Source organism: Elgaria multicarinata, chromosome 12, assembly GCF_023053635.1.
Source record: "Elgaria multicarinata webbii isolate HBS135686 ecotype San Diego chromosome 12, rElgMul1.1.pri, whole genome shotgun sequence".
Taxonomy (NCBI): domain Eukaryota; kingdom Metazoa; phylum Chordata; class Lepidosauria; order Squamata; family Anguidae; genus Elgaria; species Elgaria multicarinata.
In genome coordinates this window covers 21929715-21946327 of record NC_086182.1, presented here as the reverse complement: position 1 = coordinate 21946327, position 16613 = coordinate 21929715, and the positions used below count along the sequence as shown (strand labels likewise).

At 42.3% G+C, this 16613-nt stretch overlaps 1 protein-coding gene across 2 annotated transcripts in view; it reads left to right on the top strand.

Annotated features, from left to right (window-relative positions):
• LOC134407698 (sperm surface protein Sp17-like) overlaps positions 1 to 16613 on the top strand; it is an 87367-nt gene that overhangs the window by 594 nt on the left and 70160 nt on the right. The window contains exons 2-5 of one of the 2 annotated variants that reach the window (XM_063139621.1): positions 3471 to 3650; positions 7035 to 7105; positions 8956 to 9021; positions 10944 to 12534. In XM_063139621.1, coding sequence (XP_062995691.1) covers positions 3497 to 3650; positions 7035 to 7105; positions 8956 to 9021; positions 10944 to 11156 — 504 coding nt within the window. In that variant the 5' untranslated portion in view covers positions 3471 to 3496 and the 3' untranslated portion in view covers positions 11157 to 12534. Of the gene's footprint in view, positions 1 to 3470; positions 3651 to 7034; positions 7106 to 8955; positions 9022 to 10943; positions 12535 to 16613 lie in introns of those variants that run through there. The other variant, XM_063139622.1, reaches the window with a different exon arrangement.

The window sequence follows — 16613 nt, the reverse complement described above, 5'->3', positions numbered from 1 at the left end:
CAGCCAGAGCTATCCAAGGTGTCAGCCCCAAGCCCCCAAATGGGCTCAGCACCTTGGATGGCTCTTTTAGAGTTCTGACTCAAACCCAGAGCGAGTTCACTGCCCCCACTGACCTCAGAGCCACCAGCCTCCACTGATTTGCACCGTGAGCCCCAGAAGGTTTCAAGCCTGGCACACGCTAAATCAGGGGTGGGCAACTTGTAGGCCCAAACATCTAGAGGACCACAACCCCCATCATCCGTCCCCATCAGCTATGCTGGTTAGAGCTGATGCAATGGCAGGCCAAAACAAGTTGCCCACTCTTGTGTTAAATGGTGCTAAAGGTGAGAGTTCCTTTGAGAATGAGCAGAGTGCTCGAGCACAGACAAAGGAGTGGCTAGCTATTTAGCTTAAAATAAGTTAGCCTCGTTGCACCGTGATTATTAGATGGAAAACAGCAACATCAAAATCCACCATTGAGCAGCCAAAGATTATATGTGCTAGATGGGCTAAATGATCTGATTCAGTATAAGACAGCTTCTTACGTTCCTAGGTTTCCCTTTCTTTACCAACTTTGAATGGTTCTTAATAAACCAGAAATAAAGTTCAGTAGTGTGAGTCTGAAGCCCTGAGGACAACCCATTCTGCTAATTGCAGGACAAAATTATAAAGTAAATTTGAAAATGAAAATAAACATTAGATACAATCCAACATAATTCCTACTTAGAGCAGGCCCATTGAAATGAATGGATCTTAATTTAGTCATGCCTAACCTAACTCGCATTCATTTCAATAGGTCTACTTTATGTAGGACTTATGTTGAATTTCACCAATTATTTGCAGTCTTGCAAGTATAAGTTCCACAATCCTATGCATGTTTAGATAGAAAAGGTTCTACTATTCCCAGTATGCCCCAGCCAGCATGGCTGGTTGAGGAATGCTGGGTGTTGTATGACATTTTTCCTGTCTAAACATGCATAGGATTATGCCCTAAGGCGAGTTTCCCCCCCTCAGCTCTAAGTACTCGCACCACTAATTACATCAATTAGGTAATGAGAGATGCAAGATCTCATGTTTATACCCTCAGCCAAGCTGTAAATGTAAACTGTGGCAGTATAAAACAAAACTCAAAATTTAGCACAGGTGTGATATACACAGGAAGGCTGAATTAACGCTGCTTGACTTACGTGCCATTAAATATCTAAATACCTCTTTGCAATAACACATTTGGCATTTAACTTCCTAATCTTAGGAAGGATCTAGAGCAGGGATCTAGAACCTCAGACCCGGGTGTCAAGTCTGGCCTCCTGGGGTCCCAATCCAGTGTCCTGCAGTTCCCCGGATGGCTATGCTCTCTTTCGCCCACCACAAATGGTCTTCTGTGCAGCCGTCTCCCCCCCCCTCCCATTCTGAAAGGTTTAAATGCCTCTTCTTAGGCTCAGTTACTGGCAGGAAGAGTCTTAAACTACAATATGCTGGCACTTTTCGCCCTGCCCCTCTGGACATAGCCACCACTGGAATGTAACCCCCGAGAGCATCTCCGAAATGGAATTCAGCCCTCGGACCTGAAAGAGCTTCAACACCCCTGCTCTGGAGATTATTCTTAATGGTGGAGAAGAGGGAATTGAGGTGCTATTGTTATAAATATTGTGGAATACGAACCAATTGAGCCAAATTTAAAAAAAACATCCGGATGCAGGTTTTCAAAAGGAAAGTTTATTTCCACCTCAGGTACCAAAAATCTCTTTGTACAAAGGTCCCTCTCCCTTGTCAATGTAAGGGAAAGGGCCCGGAACAGAAGATTCCTTTTCATTTTATACAGGGGGGAAACATTGTATGCAAATAATTGCTTGCTTGCTCAGATCGTCACAGCTGATCCTCTTCCCTGTTTTCTTAACATGCCCAGATGGGAGAGAGACCCTATTGACTTTGAAAACTCCATTATCACATGATTCCCTTAGTAATGAATCTGGGACCTTCCTGTCACATATTCCATTGTCTTTAACTAATCCCTGTCCACCACTCCCTCCCCTGTTCCCCTGGGACTTTCCTGTCCCACCTTGCCTACGTGGCAGAAACCTTCCTGCTTTACCCTCCCTTGGTGCCTGACATTCCTTTCGATGGGCGAGCTTCCCACCTCTTATTTCTCTCCATGGTGTAGGAAATAAGAGGTGTGTGTGTCAAGCGCCTGGTGATTTAACCAGTAGCTAGGGCTCATCCTTACCCCTGAGTAAGCGACCTTACCCAAATAGGTAAATGGGACTTTTCTCTCCTACCTGGGAGTAGGGGTCTATTCTACTCATCTAAATCACTTAGAAATCACCCAAGGGTGGCATTTTGGGAAAGGGAACTTGGAAGAAGGACGGGAGAGAGAGATGGGAGAAGGGAGTAGTGGGAAATCAGTTATTTTTCCATAACACTATTTAGGGTTTCCATTTTTTGAAATTGGCTGCATTAGCTGTGTTTCCAATAGTGGCTTGGACTTCAGCAATTAGCAAGTGAAAAATGTTTATCTCCACGCTATAAAAAGTACTGCCAAATTAATGATGTCTTAGCTAATTAATTGTACAAGTTTTAGTTGATCAATTAAACTTGCATAAGTCTTAGGGCGCAATCCTATCGATGGCGTTCTTGGTGATTGGAAGCCCCCAGACTTGGAGGTCTCCAATCATACAATGCAGGATGGGAGGAGAAGTGGAGGAGGAACCTTGCAAATTTTGCTTGATGGGCTTTTTAGTCCATCTAGCACGATCGGTTCAGACAGGGAGAGAAGGAGGCTGGAAGAGGCTCAGGATAACTTGTATCCTGGCCTCTCTGATCTCTTCCCCTCCCCGCTCCTGAACACCCCCTTTCCTCTTCCTCTGAGGTCACTTTTCCGACCTCGGAGGGCAACCATTGAGGTTCTTTTCATGCCAGCTGCAAGGGGGCAGGGCAGTAGGGTTGGATCTCCAACTCACCTCCCCCCTTCTGAGATCAGATCACTGTTTCTGACTTTGGAAGGGGAACTCATAGGATTGTTCTCTCAGGGGAAAGTATGCTTTCTTTGTGTTAGATGATGTCTCTACATACATTGCAGTAGCCATTGTGGCAGAAGAGGCATTCCTTAGTCTCACATGATGGAATACCTCTTAAGATGGCACTTGCCACCTGCAATTTTAAAAGTGTACTGTTATTATTGTTTTTAAAAGACAATCTTTAAATTAGGTATCAACTGTGTGATTAATAGTTTTTTTTAGTCAATACTTTTTTCATCTCAATTACTCTAATGAATTAAGTATTGCAACTCTAGCAAAAAGCTTCACTTACAGATTTCTATATATCAGATAGCAGGGCCATGGCCAGGCTAGTTATTTTGGGGGCCTATTGGTAGCCTTAGTGTCATTTTTGTATGCTAGATCATTAAGAATCTTATAGCCTCAAAGGACAAAGAATACACCTTTTCAGATAATGACATAAGGCTCTTCCATTGCTCTTCTAAATGGAAACTGCAGGTGTCCTAGAAGATTATTGAGAAACAATGGCTATTCCATTCTCCAACACCACCCAACGCATTCCTCCAGGATTTGCAAATCTGCTCGAAGGGCTTGCCAGGGAAGTCTTGAGGAACCAGCCTGAAGATATACCAACGTTTGCAGCCAAATATTTTGAAACTCTCCTCATCGAAAGAGAAAGTGAGCATAAATTGAGTTGATTTCACAGACATTTGACTTTGTATGTGTGTGTAGAAAAGACCTACACAATCTAGACCTTTCTATGAATACTCAGAAGTAAGTCCCACATACGTGTGTCCAGGATTACAGCCTAAGCTTTCCTGTGAGTTACCTGGGACTAAAACCACATACCTGTGGCCTAAGGCTGCAATTCTATAACTGCTTACCTGGGACGAAGTCCCGTTAAACAGAGTGGGAATTACTTCTGAGTAGACATGTACAGGTTTGTGTGGTAAGAAGCTCTGCCTTTGTTTCCCCTTTAGAGTGGATATTATAACCCCTAATATTTGACAACCTAGACATATTATTTCATTCACAGCATTTTCTTTAGCCAGTGAACTGCTTTAACAGTAGATTCTGGTTTCATATACTTTATAAACTAACTTATAAGGTTGAAGTGCAAAGCTGCAGTTTTCTATCTGGTATGAAATTTGGCATCCATATAATTCCAATTTTCATCTAATGAAATTCTACTTTGAACTGAACAATTGGAAACATGAATGTTATCTAGTGAATGCTTGGAATTCAGGAGGGTTGTGAACAGGGCTAACTTTGATTGAGGCAAGCCTTTGGCATATAAACTGATCTTTGCTGAAGGGTATTTTTTAATTGATTGGGTACTGTTTATTTCTTTTTTGCTATTGTGTTTTTAATTTATGTTCTTGTGTTTTCTTTGTTTCTTTGTTATGCTATGTTCTAATTATGTTTTTTGTTTTTAATTTGCATTTTGGCTGCCTTGAGCGTCATTTTTGGGCAGAAAGTCGGCATATAAATTAAACAAACAATCTTTGGGAGGGGGAAGCACTTGTGCAGCAAATCTTAAGCCTTTTTTTTAGATTCAGAAGTGAATCTATTTTTTTATATATTTTTATTTATTACTACATAAAATACAGACCAACATAACAATTAACATACCAATACCTAACAATTACTTGAATATATAATTATTAACATATAATGCTTTACCATAACATAATCCAACATAATTCAACATAATAACAAGTGCTCCCCCTTCCCTTCGGGATCATTCCTGTTTCCAAAATCTTAACACCTCTTCTGCTGGTGGTTTCCCATTTCCCTTAGAAAACACAAATATTAGGAACTGTTTCCAAATTTCCTCAAAATCGTTCGTTTTTGCTGTACCTCTTCTCACTTTAATGTTACATGTTAATTTATCATTAATAGCAATCTCCCATATTTCTTTATACCACTCTTCAATACAATAATCACCTTGAATCTTCCAGTTCCTAGCTACAATCAACCTTGCTGCAGTCAGCAAATTCGTTATCAATTCCTTAGTTTCTTTTCTACAATTTAAATCTTCATATAGTGAGAGTAATGCAACTCTTGGTGTTTCTTCTATAGAAGTGAATCTATTTTGGTTCAGTAGGGCTTTCTCCCAGATGAGTTTACATAAGATTGCAGTGTTAATGTCTGGCCCAGATTTCTTCTGCCTGCTCTTTGTGCTCATTTTCCTGTGACTGTTATTCTGAATGAACGACGCCCTTAATAAATAAGCTTAGGGTGGCATGGCCTTCTTTACCCCAATGATTTTATCCTCACAACAACTTTGTGAGATAGGATAGGCTGAGAGATGGTGTCTGGGCTATGTGAGTCCAGTGAGCTTCATCGCTGAGTGGAGATATGAGCCCATGTCTTCTAGTCCTAGTTAAACAGGAAAACCTACACTTTCCACTGGCTTTACTTCAGTAGAGGCCTAGGGAAACACAGGCCAAATTAAAGAGAGACATTGGATGTTGAGAGAGCAGAGGTGACACGTACCTCTTCCCCTTTTTGCCTGTTAGGTGTAGAAGTATTTAGTGGGGGTATTGTTTGATTTGGGGACAAGAAATGATAGTTCCATAGCATTATTTACCAGATAATGGACTTCCTTACATGCTTTTGCAGAGGAATGAGGCGGTCACTTGGACTTTTCTAAAACTGTTGAAGGGGCTTCCTATTTAATCTGATGTGTAGGTACTATATATAAAAAAAGCGATATTACTGGCCGCTTACCCCAAGATAACAACTTAGGAACATAGGAAGCTGCCTTATATTGAGTGAGACCCTTGGTCCATCTAGCCCTGTATTGTTGACACTAGCTGGCAGCAGCTCTCCAGGGTTTCAGGCAGGATTCTTTCCTCACCCTACCTGGAGAAGCTGGGAATCGAACCTGGGATCCCCTGCATGTAAAGCATGTGCTCTGTCGCACTGAACTATGGCCTCTGACGGATTTACAGTGCCTTTCTTCATTTAGAGCTACTTAATCAGTCTTGGCTTGTTGTCAGTTCCATATTTTTTGTGGCTTTCTTTTTATAATTTGGGACTCTTAGTTCTCTGGGAGGATCTTTGGGTGCATTTTAGAAAACGGTCAGACGGAGAAAGCGATTTTGCTGATTGACTAAGCTTCAAGTGTGTTTTTAATTGCAGGATGACTCACAGGCAAGCTTAGAGCTACTTGGCCTCTTTGTTTTCTATGTTTTAACAGTGTCTAGTAAATGATGTTTCTAGAGGATTGTTGTGTTATGCAAGGAAAGCTACTTAGTGGGGAGTGCAAGAGAGCATATCTCAGTATCGTATATAAACATTTTTTCCCCTTCCCAACTGAGAGGCTCAACTATGCCTCAGAGCTGTAGGTGGAAGTCGGCACTTTTTTTTTTTTGCTTGGAATAATATTCCACACCCCCACCCCGCACATGGAACACTCCCTGGTTTAGCAGACCTTCAAAATTTCATTGGTTCTATACATGAAATCGTTGCTAGGCAGATTGACATTGATGAGGGCTATTTTAATAGCATAGGGCACAGCATCAGCTCTTGCATAACCGAGTTCTATGAATTCTGCACTAAATTATCCTCCTAGCCCCAAAACCCAAATTGTGCAGCCAGACTCTATTATACAACTTAAGGACAGTGTATAGATTGGTCTTTTTTTTTTTTATAAGCAGGGCTGGAAAAGGCTAAGTTGGATCTTCTTTTTTTAAGAGGCCAACAAGTAATATTTGGGACACACTCCTTTGTTGGACTTAGAAAAATATCAGTGTTCTAGTAAAAAAACAAAGTATATCCCACAAGCTTGAAGTCTGCTTTTGTTTGTTCTGCAGATTTTTTGGAAGTGTGTGTGTGTGTTATTGTGTGTTATTGTGTGTGTTTACACCACAATAACATAGAAAGGCTTGCATTTCCTTCCTCCTCTCTCTTGCACACCATTTCAAAGGCATCAAGGTGTGTGCAGTTGCATTGTCGTAGGTGTGCATCCTAAATAAGCAGAGCTTGGCCAGGAAGCTTATCAGATAATTCAATGTGCATTTTTTTAAAAAAAATAAAATAAAATCTCTTTTTCAGAAACTGGGTATGATCCAAGTGAATGGGGAGCAAAGCTGGATGACCGATACTACAATAACCGTGCTTTCAATGTAAGTCTTATTGTGGGTATTTCCTCCCGTTCAACATGCAGGAACTTTGGGGCATGCCTGATATGACATGGGAAATTAATGATCAGGAAAAAGTTAGTAACAGCCATGGGTTATGTGTATGGGGGAAGGGTGTTGTAGCCAAGGAAGTATTGTAGGAAGGGGGTTAATCCTTCCTTCCACACTGTTGGATAAATTCCTGGAGGAGAAGGCTATCAATGGCTACTAGCCCTGATGGTTATGTGCTACCCCCAGTATCCAAGGCAGTAAGCCTGTGTGCACTAGTTGCTGGGGAACATGGGTGAGAGGGTGTTAATGCACAATGTCCTGTATTGTTGGTCCCTGGTAGACAGCTTGTTGGCCCCTGTGTGAACAGAGTGCTGGACTAGATGGACCCTCGGTCTGATCCAGCAGGGCTCTTCTTATGTTCTTACATTATACAATCTCATGAAGCTGTGATTTGTCTTATGGTGGGAATAGTAGCATGGGGAGGTTTTTAATTGGGAAAATGGAATAGGAAGCTCCCTTAGTACCACGTAGGGATATCAGACAAACCCGATACGGATTCAAATGACTTTAGATTTCTAAGAATTCGACTAGTGGATTCCGCAGCAGGCCACATCTTCTGAGCCAGGCAGATTTTGCCAACTTGCAAACTGTTTTCTTTACTTTCCGGAATTGTATGCATAATATCTGATCTCTTTTCAGCCTCTGATGCGTAGCACTCTTTTTGTGTGCTCCGCTCATTGATTATATGCCGAGCTAAGAAAAATACATAGGATGTTATGTGCTAGTGAAAGTTGCATAACTTGTGGGAGACTTCTTTTTTTTTGCGTACTTTTCCAAATGAGAAAAAAATCTGATTCCGTCAATGAGCAATCAGTGGAGTGAAAGATGCCTGACAATCCGTGAAATGCAGATGGAATGGATTGAACAAAAACTGTACATCCCTAATGCCATAGTCCTGATTCAATTTAAACACACACACACCCCAAACAACATAGCTGCTATTAAAGGATCTCCCACTTCATATCCAAATGTGACTAGCATGGAGTCGGATGACCACTTCTGCTATAATCAGGTGACTTTTTGCAACACTATTCTGCATGGAATATTGCCTGGATTCAGCATAGATTTAACAATCCTGCCATTATCTGCTCGGATAGTCATTCCAAGGATGGATTTATACGTAGGCTCGATTTAGACACTGCACCAAACCATGATCTAAAGACACAGACAAGCCGTGGTTCAGAGACCCTTGCCTGCTTTCATTTTTCTTTTGCACAGCACTCCTATTTCTAGGGTGCAATTGCTTCTTGAGAAATGGAGTAACAGCTGAACATACAGTTTGTCAATTCAGACATCTAGTCAAACCATGTTGGGCACAAGCTCTGGTTTGCAAACCCACTTTTCAAAGTATGGTTTCCGATTCTGATTTGTTAGCTAATCACAAACTTTGGTTTATCTGTTCGGACATTGCATGAAATCATAATTAAGCTTCTTTGTCCATGGTGTGATATTTGAATTAAGCTGTAAACTCAAAAATAATTGCAGCTTCTCACTAAGCACTTGAATGCGTGAAGCTGCAATAACCGATTGCTATAACGCTATCAAGGTGGCGAAGAGGAGAAGCTAGGTATCCTCTCCATTTTTCAGTCACATAAGCCATCGAAGTGTGAGTTCCACCACCTCCTACAGAAAGCCACATGCCAAAGTACTATGAGGGCCTCCCTGACCTTTCTCAGCCCATGTCTTAATCGGACCAAGATTTTGAATAAAGTATCATATGTACCACCAGGCTGTAGAGCTCTTTTCACAGGCTGACGGCTTGAAAATGGCCTCTGCTTTTGCAGGAACTTGCACCGCCAGGAGGTGGTGATAAATCAGAGGAGAAGAAGGAAGAACCTGCTACAGAGTCAGTAAGTAAACTCTCCGGGGGTTCACTGCACATCTCTTCTTAATCTGAGATTTCTCAGCCCCTGATTATGGCTGACTTCTGCAGATCTCGGTATGCCGCAAAAGCTCCAGTGAGGTTGCACAGAATCACTGACAGAGGCCAGAGTTAATCTTTCCATTTATTACAACAAGGGCCAACTTTGTTGTGGCTCCTACAATTCTTGAGAGCTTTTTTGAGAGATGTTTACACAGATATTGTCTGTAGTGAACAGTAGAGTCTCTTCTTCCCAGCTTGGATTTTTTTTTTAGAAAAAACTCTGGTTCCAGGCCCACTGAAACAATGCCTCCACTTGAAGTTAAAATACTTGAGATAGACTAGCTTATCCAGATAAAGGAGAGCAGTTAACCCACCCCCAAATCCACTTTGCATAAGGCAGCAGCCAGCCCACTCCCATGTTCCCCTAGACATTTTGAGTTGGCTTCCCCAACCAGAGTGCAATTTATCCGCACAGTACACTTAGGTTTAATAATAGTCAGCTGAAGGCGGCTTTACACATACACCCGTCACAAATTTTCCGGCAAAGAACCATTTTTGTGTCAGGAAAATAAAAGTGGGCACAGTTCAACCAACGTTCAAAGTAGTTAATTACCATTAGTTTCAATTAAAAAGACTCCCAATGCAATCCTATGCATGTTTACTCAGAAGTAAGTTCCACAATATTCAGGTAAGTGTGAATAGGATGGCAACCTTCACTGGGAGTTAAAACTGCTTAACTTTGGCTGAATTGTATCTCATATATTTTGTAATGTTTAAATGAATGGTGATGTAGACATCTTTGTCCGGTACAGGTATGCAGAATTAGATTCAGGGGATATAGGTATTATTCCTCTCCTAACAGGGAGATTTTTGCTCTTGCATCCTAAGGATGAACAGTTGGTATTATCTAAGCGCTAAATTCTTACATTCTTAGCAGGGAAAACTTTCTTTTGAAAAATGATGGAAAGTTGCCCAAGTGACATTCACAAGATCTAATGCTAAAAATAGCACCACTGATGTCTTGTAGAAAATACATATTTTAAAAGTGACAAAACAAGATGCATTTTGTTTTCCCACCCACCCACCCACCATGGCATCATAAGCTAGTTTCCAACAGGCCTTTCGGTAATGGAGGTGCAAGTTACAGTAATGAAGAGAGTGATCCTATGGCCCCCAGACAGCATCTGAGGGGCCATAAGATCATTCAGATTCCTGGATCTGAGAGCTGAGGAAGCCCTCTGACCCAGGAGCCCAAGCTCCCCTCCCTCTCGCAGCCAGTGCAGAGAGAACCGTGCCAGCGGCCTCTCTGATGTTACAAAAGCAATTTCTGAAAATGGGGTGGTTCTGTGGGCAAGCAGGTGATGGGACTGGGAAGAACCGCCCAGAGAGCTTCGGCTATTGGGCGGTATAAAAATGTAATAAATAAATAAAATAAATAAATAAGCTGGCTTACAAACAATCCTTCCGCCTCCTCCTCTCTCACTCCACAGAGCCCCAGCTAGATGGGCCAAAAAGCCCATCTAGCAAAAAGGCAGAGCGGGAGGAGTGCAGAGGCGAAGTTCACCTCCGTGCTCTGCATAGGATGCCCATCAGCCTCCGGGTTTGGGGGCTGGCAGGCACCCTGATATTTAAAAATGACCAAGGGTCTTGTGGCACTTTAAAGACTAATAAATTTATTTGGCATAAACTTTTGTACACACCGTCCACTTCCTCAGATGCTTGCATATAATGAAGTGTACAGTGGGCAAAAAAGCTTATGCCAGAATACATTTGTTAGTCTTTAAGGTGCCAGAAGACTCTCAGTTGTTTTTGCTGCAACTGAGTAACATGGCAACTCTTCTGGAAAGTGATACCTTCAGAAAATCTTAGGCCAGTTATTTTAAAAAATTAATTCTTATTTTTGTAAAGGAGGCGGCAATCCAAAAACCACTAGTTGAGGGAAGTGGTGTTAGTTTAACAGAAGAACAAGCTGCTACAAAAATTCAGGCCACTTACAGAGGATACAAAACAAGAAAAGAAGGGAAAAGCCCAAAAGAAGAACTGGAAGACAGGGAGGAAGCCGGAAAGGAAGCCGAGAAAGTGGAAGAGCCGAGTGAGCCTGATAAAAAAGAGCCACAGTAAATGAACACAGCAATCCTGCCAGCAGTCAAGTTTTAGAACTGGCTGAAGGCAAAGTCCCATTGGTCTGCTTTAGAAGCATGAGCCAAGTTTATTAAATGAACCATAGCCTTTTAAAATGCACCATGTTGTTCTTGATGCTTATTGGCCAATCAGTAAACATGTGTTTAATGCACAAGGTCATTTTGGAGTGATGGATGGCTACTACCTGACTTGAGCTATAGTGAGACTTCCACCATTCCATCCTTTCGGCTACATTAAAGAGGAAAAAGGTATAAGGTCTTATAGCTCCCTTAGGGCTTACCTGCACAGCATTTTAGTTACAAAGCTATTGTGCTCTGGATGTAAATGCCAGTTCAGACTATCAGCACTTTCTCATGCAGCCTGCATAGGCCATTTCGTCAATATGCTGACCTCATTCGCACATAGTGACAACCTTGAGTGTGGGTTATCGTTGAATCATGGGTTGTCATTATGTGCGAGAACCCTGCACTATGATTTTACTTTGGGAGGTTAACCACGAACAACCCAGAGTTCACAACCCAATGACAGAGTGTGGTTTTTCTTTCTGAGTTGTTCGTGAATTCTGAACACAGAAGCCAAAATGTCAGAGGTTTTGGTAAGTGTCGTAACCATTGATTTATGGAAAAAGTCAATTTGGGACTGCAGCCAACTGGATGGAATTTACACAATTGTGTGGCACAGTGGCTCTTTCTCTGCAATCCCACCTCTCCCTCCCTCCCTCTTTCTCACTCTGTGCCACCCCTTCTCTGTGGGTTGCATAAAATTAGGGCCATGTGAAATTAGACCACAGGCTGCAGCTTCCTCGCCCCAGATCTAGGTGTATCCTAGTTTTTCGTCTCATACTTAAGCTACTTTTGAAAATGCTTTACTTTTGCCTCATACTTCTGTAAACTTACCTTCTGTTGATTCTTGCTATGCCCATCATCTTGTTCTCTCCCATTTCCTTTTATATGTCTTGTCATCTATAGTGAAGCCATTTGATATCAGAATTTCTTTTTTAAAAATGGCCTTTAATTTGTAATTTTATGGTTTTTATATTGTATTTGTTTGTACGTTTGTTTTTTTAAGTCGCGTACCCCACCCTGGGATCCCTTGGGAGTCAGTTTAGACTGACTGACAGATCTATCCATTCTCTCAGATAAAAGATGGAAAATATTTACCTAGTTTGTGTTGTCTTCAGTTGACCTTTTTGGTGTCGTTACTCAACATTCTTGATCAGAAGCTAGGAGGATATGATATGACATGATTTTTACAGATGTGATTATGGAATTATTCTGGAGTCCAAAACAGACACAATTTCTTTGCTTGTTTTGTGTGTCTTTGTATTTTGAAAATTAATAAAATAATAATAATAATTCTGGAGTCGTATGTATTAATGCTATAGTATTAGCTGTTAATAGAACTGTAACCACCAGATGGTGCTTACCAAAGAGCTAAAAACCTCTGCGGACAGGAAGAAAGCACTTGGTTACCTCCAGTATGGCATCCTGTCTTCCTCTAAAGTCAACAGAGTCATCACAGATTGTGTAAGTTCCATCATACAACTGATGTTGCTAAATGCAGCGAAGGCTTTGAACACTGCTATAAAGCGCTGGCAGTTGGCCCTGCTCCTCAAGAGTAGCATGCAACAGCCATAGTTCTTCTCTGGGCCAAAGTTGGTTCTGGTGCCACCTTCATGCATCACAGGGAAGCTGCCTAAAACAAACTCCAATCACAGAAAGCTTTCCAAACCATGGATGTGACGATGTCTTGGGTAGGTTGCCACCTTCCCTGGAGAGAGCCTTCATGCATGTTAGCAGTTTCCAGGTATGGCCCAAGGTTGCAGAGACTCCCTGCAAAAGTACCCATCTATGTAGTAGGCTGTTCTGTACATGATTCCAGTCTTGACATGGAGCACATGCCAGAGGCAAGCATGACCTCTTTGTCACCAGTGATATGGGTATGCTGGTCCCTGGCTTTCAATAACATCTTCCTTTAGAAAAGTCACCATCTTTAAAAAATCTATTTCTTGATGCTCTGTTTTTCAACTGATGTTCATCCCCAACAAGCATCTGTCGGGGATGCTTTAGGGTGGATTCCTGCATTGAGCAGGGGGTTGGACTAGATGGCCTTGTAGGCCCCTTCCAACTCTGCTATTCTATGATTCTATGATATATGATTTGCCTTAAGCTTTGAGGGCTGCAGCAGGCAAACAATCTAGAGACATAGGTCCCATTGACCTGAGCACACACCTCTTTCAAGTACAATGTGGGATGCTCTCCTTTCCCTTGCCTCTCCCAAAACTCTGTGCTGTTTTTCAATATAGCAATATAAAGTTGCCCTCCTACCTCAACTTACTCAATGCTCTGTGAGCCAGCCTATTGTTACTGGGACAATAATTTTATTGCATGTATACTTAAATGATTTTTACTGCATCCGCCTTGCATGGCAGCCTTCCTCAACTGGCTACCCTCCAGATGTTTTGGACTACAACTCTTGGTTTCCTGACGATCGGCCAGGCTGGCTAGAACTGATGGGAAACAGCGTCCGAAGCACCCGAGAGCACCAGGTTGGGGAAGGCTATTGTATAGTTTCAATCTTATATACCGCCTTGAGAAGGTTCTATCCTTAAAGGTGGCCTAAGGATAATTTTAAATAAAGTGAACAATAGTCCATCTTTTCTTCAAGAGATTTCATCAACACCGTTCTCCATGCACACTCTTGACATCTGACCTCAAGACATCTGACCTCAACCCTACTACAAGCTCTAAATTCGTCATCCCCAAACTGTGGGCAAGTTGCTTTTGGAACCTGAGAAATAGATAATTAAAGGCTCCTGTTGTGAGAGCAAAAGCATCCGCCCACGGAGAAGGCTGCCCACTGCTCTTCTCCACAGGAGTCAATTGCTTTGCCCTTGCTTCCACTTCATCAGCCTACTCCATCAGTGTTTGGCACCAGCTCCTAGATTGGGTCTACCTGCCCTGCCCTGGTGTCTGGGCCTATGGAGCACTCTTCTAACGTTCCACAATGCACCTGAGGTAGTGTTGCTCCAGGGCATTCTGGGGAAACGAAATGGCCCATCGTGGAGTTCACCTGCTGCCAGGTAAATTAAGTGATGGAGGAAAGGGGCCACCAGGGAGCACTTTGTCCAGAGTCCCCTCAAAGCTTGGAATGGCCCTGGCTATAAGCAAGGCAATTCTTCTACATTTCTACACTAGGTGTACTTGGATCATTCAATCATGCATCAAAGGAGCAGAGTTACCTGCCTGTGGAGGAGGCATGCCAAATACAGTGACTCACACAGAAACACAGGGAGATGACTCAGAGAAATAGGCTCACCTGGACAGTATGGACAGGCAAAAGTGCCCATCTATGTAGTAGGCTGTTCTATACATGATTACAGTCTTGACATGGAGCAAGGATGACCTCTTTGTCACCCTCCACACCACCATTTATCCTCTACAATCCTGTAAGGTAGGCTGGTCTGGGAGAGAGTGACTGACCAATGGCATCCTGTGAGCTTCATGGCCAAGTGGGAATTTGAAGCGGGGCGTCCCTTATTCCAGTATGGTACTCTAATGGCTATAGCACATATGTGTTTTTATGTGTTTGTTTGGGATGCATGGGGGACAGACTCAAAACCTGAGTAAATTAAATGTCTTTGCCTTGTCCTGAAAGAATAAATGTCTTTAGAGACAGAATCATGAGAAAGGTACCACCACTGAAAAGGACCTCTTTGCCCAGTCACCAGTTCCCTCACCTAAGTAGGTAGGGGCACCACCTGGAGTAGTTCAAAAGATGATCTAAATACCTGAGCAGGTTTGCATGGGAGTAGGCAATCCTTACTAAGATAACTGGGTCTCTTCCCCCCTCCCTCACCCTGCCAAGTCTTTCTTACAGGTCTTTTAAAGTTATTATGCATCCATCAGGCATGAGCTGCCTGCAGTGAGGATTTTCAGGATGGGATGTCCTTGGGCAAAGCAGGTAACGATATCCACCCACAATCTCTCTTTTTCGCTGTACAAAGATCTCTACTTTTCCACTCCTGCTGTGCTTGGTAACATAGCAAAACAGCCAAGGAACTTGCAGATTTCACACCAGTTTAGACCAGTTGAACAGAGCGAAGGGTTTTTAAAGGAAATGTGAAAGAGAATAGGCAGCTTATAAAGGAACGAAAAGTTGTTTTTTCCCCAAAATTACTTCTAAGAAGCAGACAGTGTTGTTGTTATGGTGAGCTGTTTCTAAAGCTAAAGCAATTAAGCTTAGAGATAATTTATTGACAGCCCTGTCAGTGTGCCCTGATGGATAGCGTTTCTCTAAAGAAATGGATACCCTAGGCAGAAGCTCTTCTTTCCAAGAAGAACCTGAAAGGGGGGAACAGCCTTACTCAAGGTGGTGCCCTCCAGATATTTGGGACGATAACTCCCATTAGGTCAAGTCAGCATGGCCAATGGATGATCGGAACTGGAGTCCAATACATCTGGAGGGTGTCTCTTGGGGAAGCCTAAGTGGTAAGATAGCCCTCGGTGAGGTGGCCAAATGGACTTCCAGGAGACCCTGATCAGTATATGATGCTAATTTGACCAATGTCTCTAAGTATCCCCTGGTCATGTGAGTACTTCATTTAGGCTGTGAGTTCTTTATTAAATTGGTTCAGGTGCAAAGTGGACAGGGTTGGTGCACTTTTCAAGGTGTAGAAGAGAGATTTTCAGCAGGTGTCATTATCTGCTGTAATTTGCTCTTCTACACAACTATTAAAATTGTGCCAGCTCTGTTCTCTTTTGCATCTTGCCACACTACAGAAGAGCGAGACTTCACATCCAGTGCATGCATCCATATATGCATGCTTACTTAGAAGCGAAGCTCACTGAGTTCAGTACGGCTCGATCCCAAAGTACACTTAGGAGATATTTGCAGAGCGTATCACTTCAAAAGGAACAGATGCATCATGAAGGTGAAGGAAGATTAAGGATTTGGGGTGAGAGATGTTTGTTAGACAAGTCCCCATGCGAATGATTTCCAGTCCAAATGACTTTTTTGGTAATTCCTCTGCAAATACACACACACACACACACACCTATTTAGTTATTATATTTCTATACCACCCCATAACCAAAGCTGTCTGGGTTTCCCTAGGAGTTGCATGCCATGTGTGTGATTCTGTCAGCATGTGTTAATGGAGGCTGTTTGTTTTTCTAGAGGATTTTTTTTTTGTATTTAGAAAAAGTTCTTCATCGCAACGAACTCTGAAGATTGGCAGTGCTTATGCTCACTATAAAAGAAAATGTTTTCAAGTGTAAGAGTGGAGTGAAAGAGGGGACATGACCCAACCAGCATTAGATAATGTGGGAAACATTATTTAAACTCTCTCTCTCTCTCTCTCTCTCTCTCTCTCTCTCTCTCTCTCTGTGTGTGTTTATAAAAAGAAGTATAGTTAAGTTGAGACACAACCTGCTA